The sequence below is a fragment of the Aphidius gifuensis genome, linkage group LG1 (genome assembly GCF_014905175.1).
Source record: "Aphidius gifuensis isolate YNYX2018 linkage group LG1, ASM1490517v1, whole genome shotgun sequence".
Lineage (NCBI taxonomy): Eukaryota > Metazoa > Arthropoda > Insecta > Hymenoptera > Braconidae > Aphidius > Aphidius gifuensis.
Window position 1 is genome coordinate 9,489,279 of NC_057788.1, and position 10,163 is coordinate 9,499,441.

At 25.8% G+C, this 10,163-nt stretch overlaps 1 protein-coding gene across 20 annotated transcripts in view; it reads right to left on the reverse strand.

The window, feature by feature from the left end:
* LOC122847720 (voltage-dependent calcium channel type A subunit alpha-1) overlaps window positions 1-9,450 on the reverse strand; it is a 59,141-nt gene extending 49,691 nt beyond the window's left edge. For all 20 annotated transcript variants that reach the window (XM_044145568.1, XM_044145557.1, XM_044145551.1 and 17 more), the window contains exon 1: window positions 9,236-9,450. In XM_044145568.1, the coding sequence (XP_044001503.1) occupies window positions 9,236-9,450 (215 nt within the window). The remainder of the gene's footprint in view (window positions 1-9,235) is intronic.
* Window positions 9,451-10,163: the final 713 nt, after the last annotated feature.

Below are 10,163 nucleotides of genomic sequence, written 5' to 3' on the forward strand. Positions count from 1 at the left end.
TTTCTTCCCTTTATTTCCTCGCTTTTTCTCACTCTTTTATTTTTTCAATTTTTTTTTTTTTTACTATCTGATTTTTTTTTTTACTCATACTTTATATATTTTTTTATTCTTTGTTCCATAGATTTACCTGTTATTCACCTGTCCATAAGTAAAACCCATTTTCATTACTTAATAATATATATATATATTTTTTTTTTTATAATTTTTTAAATAGGTTTATATTATTTATTTATTAAATTTAAAAAAATAATAAAGAAATTTAATTTGTTTATTGTCGATTTAATGGAAAATATTAAATTTTGTCTCGTTAATATTGATGCTTGTAAAAAATATATTATAATGATGTTAAATAATGTTTGTAAAGGGTTATCGGTTTCATATCTACTTGCTTTCATTATTGTTGATAATTACGGAGGTCGGGTTTGTTGTTATCAACTTGTTCGTCGCGCGTCGTTTACCTACATTTACCCATCCATAGGTTAATCGATATCTGAATTTACTTGTACAATTATTTACCATAAAAATAAAGCATAAAAAATATGAAAAAAAAAAAACCATTGACAAGCTAAAATAATGTAAATAAATTTATATTATTTTCATTTTATTTCTAGTCTATTTTCCTTTCACTCAAATACTTTCAAAATCTTTTGGGGCATAAAAAAATAAATCGATAAACAGTGACAATTTACAAAACATAAATAAACTAACAGTAGCTTTTTTTTGTTCACTATTTATTCTACTTTTATTTTTTTCTTTAACTCTATTTTTTTTTTTTGTTTTAAATATTCTACGATAGTAAAATTTTAAGTACACGTATTTTCAGTGCATCCAAAACTTTTTTTTATTCTTACACACATACACATGCTATAAGAAAAAACGAGCTACTTCAATTCTCATGTTATGCACACTAATGACCTGGACTACTTGTGTATATTAATATCTTGACAATACCAGCGACAGTTTTCATTAACATAATTTAAAATAAAAAAAAAACAGCATTAAAATAAATTACATTAAATTTAAATCAAGTTAAATTATATAAAGTTCAATGACAAGATAATATTTTTCCATCAACAAAGTGTATAATTTACTTTGCAAAAAATAAAAAACTAAAAAATCTATCTTGTCAGTCAAATGTTTGACTATTTAGAATAGTTATAATTAAAATTTTTTTAATTTTCGTATCGGTCAGGTATTGAAAAACTTGACCGAGTTTTTGGATCTGGGCGCAGGTTGACCTAGATACCGTATTCCAACCCCTGTGTATCAGCATTAACCCCACCATATCGTACATTGACTGCCACTACAAACTGGGGTGGTAACTTGTCACCCTTACCATACATTCCCCCCTTCTTGCACATAGCCAATCCCCATGATACGTATACTCACTGTGAATAAACACTGCGGCACATACAATTCAACAAAAAAAAAAATAAAAAAATATATATAAATAATAGAAAAATAAAAAAAATATGTATTCTACGCATAGATACTATATATATTTACAATGGCATGTTTGCATGATGACATGCAACACACAAACATCTACACACACACTTTGTTATATATATACCCTTCAATTTTATATTTATTGTCTATTTTCACGCTATTTTTTTTCCTTTTCTTTATGTATTTTTTTAAAAATTTCCTGTATACACACCATGACTTCCTATCCAATTTATTTTACTTGTTTAAAAAAAAAAATTTCATGCTCATTTAAATCACGGAAATTGTACGATTATAAATAATTAAAAATATTTTACATTTTATACAGTTGATTGATTGTTATTATCTCAATAAGGTATATGTGAATTTCGATTGTATAAATTATCATATCTTCGATAAATTGTATTGGACTTTTAAATATAAATTGAGCGGTATTTTTAAAATATTGTAAGGATAATTTAGAATGGTTATCTCGTAAATTACAAAGCTATAAAATTTATATAAAGCTTTTTTTCTTTTGATAAAAAAAAATCAAGATTATTTATACTTTTTTTTTGTTATCGTATTATTTTAATTATATAATTATTTGATGTTAAATTTATATTTAACGAGCACATAGGCGCACTACGCGCGTCTGTATCCATAATTTCAAAAATGTTTATTGTTTATTATTGTTATAAACAAATGCATCAGTAGAAATCCACAAAAAGATATGTTTTACTTCTCCAAAATGTCCTTTATTTAATGGATATTTCAGAAATACTGTGCAACAAATATTTATTGTAAAAAAAAATATTGAAAATAAAAAGACCAGTGGAAAATTAAGAAGTTAAAATTTTTTAAAAGTTGAAACAATTTTTTTTACAATAAATATTTGTTGCACAGTATTTCTGAAAAATCCATTAAATAAAAAAGGACATTTTGAAGAAGTAAAATATATTTTTTTGTGGATTTCTACTGATGCATTTGTTTATAACAATAATAAACAATAAACATTTTATGTGTCGCGCGGTCTATCAAGCGCTCGTATATGTTACCGATTTAATCCTTCGAAGATCACTCATTGTTTATTTGATTTATTTCGTTAGCAACAAAAAAGCAAACTATGTCTCACTCACTCTTTTTTTTTTGTTTTTTTTGTTGCTAACGAAATGAATAAAAAAATAATAGAAAAAGGCAAACAGAAAGAAATTCATATGAGAGTAAGTGATAGAAAAACAATGACCAATCAAATGTCCGGAAGACCGATGATGTTTGTCCTTATATATAAGGATTATTGAAAATAATAAAAATAAACTGTTATACCGTAGTGAGTCTAAAAACTTTTGCCATTAGAATTAACATCAATTACTTTTTTAAAAATCTTCAAAAATAATTATTTGCAATATTTATTAGAGGAAGAAAATTATGTTGCCTGGGATTAAGAAATTAATACTGTTCATAGTTGTTAATTACATTAAAAATTTATCATTAAATTTAGTTGGATTTTACAATAGATATATGTAGCCAAAAAGCGCAAAAATCAAAGGCGTATATTTAAATAAATATAGTTAATATTGAAATGATTGGTAAACAATAATTAAATCATGCAAATTGCAAATTTAAAAATGGTCCAACACGGTCAGTTGAGTATATAAAAATCAAATTAAGAATCAATAGCAATGATGCTAATAGTTAAGAGTAAAACGTAGCTGGGAAATATCCGTCAAATGAAATCTATTTCCTAGGGAAATTACGAAACGGAGCTTTTCCGTTAGCGTTATATACCAAAATGCTTCTGATAATCGTATCCACTATATAGATTTTCACATTTACGACAAAAGAGATAATGAAAAAATGAGAAAGATGGACACAGCCCACCGATAACTTAACCGGACATGTTACTTCCACAGGAAATTATGTCTGGGATTTCAAAAAAAATCGAAAAAACAACCTGACAATAATAAAAAATAAAAAAAAAATAATTTAATATTACTCAACACAACGGCCTATTGTAAAAATATCGAAAATGTTTGAAATTTTTAAAAATAATCAGAGGACAATATCTCCCATTGGGTATTACCTATATTTTTTTTTTTTAATTAAATAAAAATATTATAGACATGACAAACTTTTAGCAAATGACTCTGCTGATATTATTAGAATAAACCTTGCGTGTTTTTTATTTTTTATACTTTATGAGTCGTAAATTATAACTGAGAAATTATTACACTAATTATTGATACTTAAATAATATTTTGTCGCAATGTTATCATTAGTTACCAGAACAAAAAAAAATTGTTATTCAATGTATATTATGAGCATTTAATTTATTTATTATTTCAAAATAATTTTGTGTCTTTAAAACTTTGACTGTAATTTTTCCAGATATTTTTTTCCGTAAAATATTTATAATTGAATTTAACAATTATTTTTTTTTTTTGAATTTTGGAATGAAAAAAGGTGTAAAAAATACGTCAGTTAATACTAGATTGACATGAATTTTAATTAAATTTTCAAATTAATAAAAAACAATTTTTTAAATATAAATTATAAAATGACCTATTATTTTTTAAATATTATTAAAAATAAATAAAAGCAATTTCTTTAATTTTAAAAATTCATTTTCTTTTATGTAACTTTTATTATTCTTTTAAAATTTGAATGAATATTTGTGGAACAAAGACAAAACGACTTTGAGAAATATGCCACTGAAATGACAATAAGTGCAATGAGGTGCACTACTACTGTTGACAGATGAAAATAGATAAAAGAAAATAAAAAAAACTAAAAAAAAAATAAAAGACTCATTTCTTGATGAGATCGAGTTGGTCGATGAATGGTTTCATAAAGTGAGATGATATATGGGACCCTTTAAACCAAAGAAAAATCTTAAAATGTAGAGCATTTCTTCCCAACAAACCTATAATTTAAAACCGACATTAAAATAGTAAAAAAAAAAAGAAAATATATATTTTTTTTCTTCATCTTCATTTTAGAAAGTTGTCATATAAACTGCCTTTCATATTTTTTTTTTTATATGCAACAACACAAAAGTCTAACCGACCATTTGCTTCAACACTCAAATGCACTTTTTTAAAAGATTGCTTTTTAAAGATATGCTGAATATAAAAAAAAAAAAATCTAGAAAGACATATATAAAATTGAATAAAAATTCATTTTACGATAAGCACTTTTTAAATTCTATTTTTACATTGAATAGTTTGATCTACTTATCTAGTTTAGCCATTTTTTTTTTGTTTTAAATTTTGTCATTAGTATTTTCGATTGTGTACTCAATCAACGAGATCTGTTGGCAATATGATTTCACATATGATCCGAGTGGGTGAGTGTGTATTTTCATTTATATATAGTTGATGAAAATTTTCTCAATTCTGAATATCACACACTCCGCATATGCAAATCACCCAATTTCGTTGTTTCCCAGAACAAACAGCCGATTGAAGTTTAATAAAAACGAAAAAATAAAAATAACGCTTTTCATATTTCATCAAGGCTTGTTCAAATAAAATTTTTCGACATTATTACACTATTATTTTTGCCAAGTTTTGTCAGCGTGTTCAACTAAAAAATATATATAAAAGTAAAAAGCTTTTGTTTTGATGACGATGCCTTGAGAGTTGGTCAGAAAAAAAAGAAAAAAAAACGAAATATATTTCGCAAAAGTAAACACTTGTTATACTAAAAAAAGCCAAGTACTTTTATACTTGTTTTAAAAATATTAATAGAAAATATAGATCATCGAGCGAAACATAATTAACCATGTTAACAACTTTTTTAAATAATTAATTAAATTTTACCAAGAGCGTCGACGCACAAAGCCCATTTGATAAAAACGATAAATTTAATTTCATTATAAATTTTCACATTTACCTGGATATATATTCAAAAAGACCTTTTACATGATTTTACCAAATGTCTAAAATTTATATATAATAATCTTGAATTATTTTTGATTATTAACAAAATAAATAAAATAGAGAAAAAGCACAGTTAAAGATAAATTATGATGGCTTTTAAAAATTATGTGTTTTAATTTTTTATCATGTAAAATAATTTAATAAATATAAAGGAATATAATAAAAATAAAAATGATAAAATGTCAAAGTTCTAGTGTGTGACGTGTACTTTACCAATGCAAATCTAATTACGTAACGAACATAGAGGACGAGAGAAATATAATCGATTTACCGTCTCAATTGTTAAATGCGCGTGCCAAACGTGTGATCGATTAATTTTATACTGATCACTTAACTCGGTAAAATCAAAGGAATATTAAAATAAGATGTACTATTATAAGAAAAATAAATATAACATTTTTTTAATATAAAAAATCATAGACAATTTTGTGGGTCATCGACAAAAGGGTCTTTAAAATTCAATAACCCTTTACATGATCTCAAGATGATAATAATAAAAATTGACAGAAAAAAAAATATAAAACCAATAAAAAATATAACAAAAAAAAAAAGCAAGATGTAATAAAAAAAAAAGGGAATTTTTTTTTACATTCAGCAGCTGATGAAGGGATGGAAAAATCGACCTTTATATTGACATGGTTTAAAGGGACTATTTCAGTACTTAAAGACAGCCTTTCGCTTTTCTCCTTATTGAACTTTAAAAATATATATACCTTCACTACTGTAAATCAATTTTAACCTGTCGTTAATTTTCCAAAGTCAATTATCTTTTTTCTTTTTTTTTTTTAAATCAACCTTTTTTTAATCTTTGTTTTTTTAAACAATAAAAATTTTTTATTTCCATTGTCACTTGTACTGATTAATTTAATAAATGTCATGTTTTTTTTTTTCTATCGTAATAAATTAATAATTAATTTTGAAGTAGTTGTTATTTTTAAATTAACTTGGAAATATTTGCATGTAAATTTTTCTTTATAAACAAAAAATATTACAAGTTTAATTTTGGGCCTGATTTAAATTATCTAAAAATAAAATTTGTTGTGAAATAAATTCTAGTATTTGAATATTAAAAATTTAATTTAAATAATAAAAATATCCATATGAAATTTTATATGGCCTGAAATCAGCTATTGATCTTGCGAGAATGACCAGAGGGGCTTGTCTAAGCATAAAAGAATTTATATATCTTCTTATCACAACACAGTTTAAAACTCCATGACCTATACAACACATCTATTTTTAAAAATATTTATTTTTCATCTATCCATATAGAAAAAATAAAAATACCATTTGTTAATTATTCAATCAATAACTTATAAAATACTTGGCATGTTAAATTTAAATGTTCAAATTTTAAAAACATAAAGCTTACGTCAGCCATTGACTGCATATTTAAATTCATGTTAAAATTCAGCAAAATCGGTCGAGTACTTTAGAGATACTCCTTTACATAACTTGAATAATAAAAATTTTATTTTTCACTGTGTAAATATGTCGGTAACCACTTGACCGATTCGGATAAATTTTTATCTATATTTTTTTTTTTCCTCTTTAGATCATTATAACACTAAAAAAAAGTCGTAAAGATTTATAACCTGGATGAGGTTCCATTATTTTTTACAAAACTCGGTTTGATATACAGAAAAAAAAAATTGCAAATGCAAAAAATAATAATAATTTTATGAATGCATTTAGTTAAATGATATATTTTTTAATAAAACCATTCCAAAATAATAGTATGTCAGTTGACTTTAATTCTTCTTATACTCTATAAAATTGACAGAGGGATGAATGTTTTCTTTTCGTTGAAATTCTTTTCTATTTTTTGAAATTGCCTGTTTGTATATTGTTGATAGTCGAAGGGAGATCAACACGCTTCGACTCATCACTTTCACTCAAGATGAAGGTGACAAAATCTAACGAGAACAAATGAAAGAAAATAGAGCGAGAAAATTCCAATTTAACATTACTTATTTTATTCGTAAATTGTGTGACAAAAAGAGATGAAGAAAGAGAGATGAAAATAGCATGTAAAGATTGAGAGAAAATTGAGAAGAGGGTCAAAGAGGATACAGAGGTGAAAACTGTGTATAACTTGATGATGAGTAGATATATATTTTGTGTCGGTGAAAGAGAAAAAGCAAAGCGATGTATATTTTATACATGAACGATGATGCTGCCAGTGGTGACGATGACGATGACGATGATGATAGAGGTAGTGGTGGTGGTGCTGTTGGCTGCTTTTAGGGGTGAACAAGGCGCAGAGAAAAAAAAAACAGAGATAGAAATTGTTAAGGGTAGAAAGAGAGGTGGCACGCGCAATGCGGGTATTGATTCACGAAAGCGGCAGCAGTGGAAAACAGGCGCCTCCGAGTCGACTCGAGACTTTAGTCAAGTCCGTCGACTCTAGATCTCCAAAAAATTTTATCAACACTTGTAATTTATTTATGTCTTTATACAATTTTATTTTTATCTTTGATTTTTATTTAATTGTATTATTTTTTTTTTTTTCTAAATAAATTTTATTTATGTGATGATAAGCTATCTCGAAATTAAATAATTGAAATAAAATTTTAATGAATTGCTAAATAATTAAAAAATTTTTATTTTTATATTTCGATTAGGAGGGGATTTTTGGTGAATCCAATCGATTCTGCATCGCGACACTCCTTGCTGGCGCATTTTTTTTTTTTTCTACCCCGTTATCCACCCAAAACATGCAGTAGTTTTGCTTGCAGATCTAGTTTTAGATGTGAATTGCAAGATGTATATAATAGTAAAGTTTATGTCAGTTGAGTTTAACAGCCAGTTTGATAGTACTTGGCAAAGATGAATGATCAGACTTTGAAAAAAGTTTTTCAGAATATATATATAAATACTTCAAACTTAGCCATGATGAAAATAATAATAATAACCGTACTTTAAATAACTTGAGTATTTATAAATTATTTCAAAAGTATAAAATTAATTATTACAAAATATATATTATTATTTAATCAAGTAATGGCTGTTATGATCAAAATGAAAATTCAATATGTATATAATTTTGTAAATACGTCAGTATAAATGAAAAAGCAAAAAAAAAAAAGGAAATAATAAATATACCATTGCTCAGTGTCGTATTTGAATGTTGAAGATCAAAGGTTAAAAATAGCTTACAGTTTCTGTTCACGACTGCCCAATAGTTATATGAGCAAAAAGCCCAAAGGCAATATATAAAATTCACAAAAATCAAAGTTAAATAAAATTTTTATAAAGTAGAAAATTCAATATTCGTAAAATTCCATTCTATTATATGTTGTATGTATAGGAGTGGTGTGTAAGCGATCTGGGCCAAGTGGGAAGAACGCCCACTGAAGGGAAATTCCAATTATACTCTGGCTATCGGGCAACGACAGACCGTGCATCTAAATAAAATAAAAAAAAAAGTAAACCAAACAATCGAAGGCTAATCGATGAAAGTTGATAGGAGGTTATTGTTCAACCGAGTATTTTGTGTGTATTTCTATGTATAATAATAATTTAATAATTTTTCGAATAAAGCTTTATCATAATTTTCATATAAAGCTTTATAAATGTGCTTAAATTATTAAGCAATTGTATTTATCATCAGTTGATAATATTATATTACCGATGATGAAAATAAATATTTAGTATTTTAACAACTGTATGTGTAAAAAAGCTTCTACTTTATCAAAAGCACAGAGCTTTTATATGATCAATCGATAAATAAAGTTTTCTTCTATTTTTCTACATTACCATTTGATAATATAGACAATATTTGTTGATAAAAAAGCTCTAAATTTAAGAAGGAAAAGCTCAAAAAAAGCTCGAAGGTATAAAAAGATTTTTCTATATGTTTGACTTACATAATGTCACCGAGCTTGAGACGTGTTTGTACAAGAGCACAGCTTTTGTGGTCACTGGTTGTGACTGCACGACGTCTTCTTGTATATCTTGGTGCATCTGATGACATACCATTACCAAGTGCTCCATGTGGATTGAGGCCTGCACCTGCACGCACCAGCGGGCTACTGCCTCGTCGACGCGTAGACACATGCCGGCCTCCCACGCTGCCCAGCATCCTGAAATTAAAAAGAAATCAAATTAAATTAAATTAATCAATTAATAATTAATCGAAATTGATTATTTTTTTTAATTTTCTTCCATTAAATTTAAATGTTTTATCATTTTTACGGGATCGATTATTGCAACGTATACCCTGAAGACATGAGTTGACGATTAAGTGAGTATTATTATCAAAATTTTCGGACAAATTATGAACCCCAGGGTAAAAAAAATATAGTTAAACGGTCAAAGAATTAATTGGCCTAGGTTGACTTGCTTAATCTTGGTATAATTGTTGACGGGGTGCATTAAGTCACGCGATTTTAAGTTCGTGCAATATATCGCCTTAATGTCGTGCAATAAACGTATATTTTTTTTTTTTTTTTTCATTTCCTGTTAATGGAAGAAAACCACAAAGCTTACTTGTGCTTTGAAAAGTTTTTTTTTTTTATTATTTCTTTATTAATTTTATATATTTTTTTTTTATTTCCTATCAAACATCGTATTCTTGTTGGAAAAAAAAAAAAAAAAACTCTTTAGTTTTTATGAAACTGTAGCAAGTATATAGAAATTAAAAAAAAAAATATTCATAAAACTTTATTATCGACGCAAATAATGCAATTTCTATATTGCACAAAACAATATTAAAAAAAAATTTAAAATTATTTAAAAGCTCATTGGATTTGCAATTTTAATGTTAAAATTAAAAGTCCATTTATTTGAAAATGT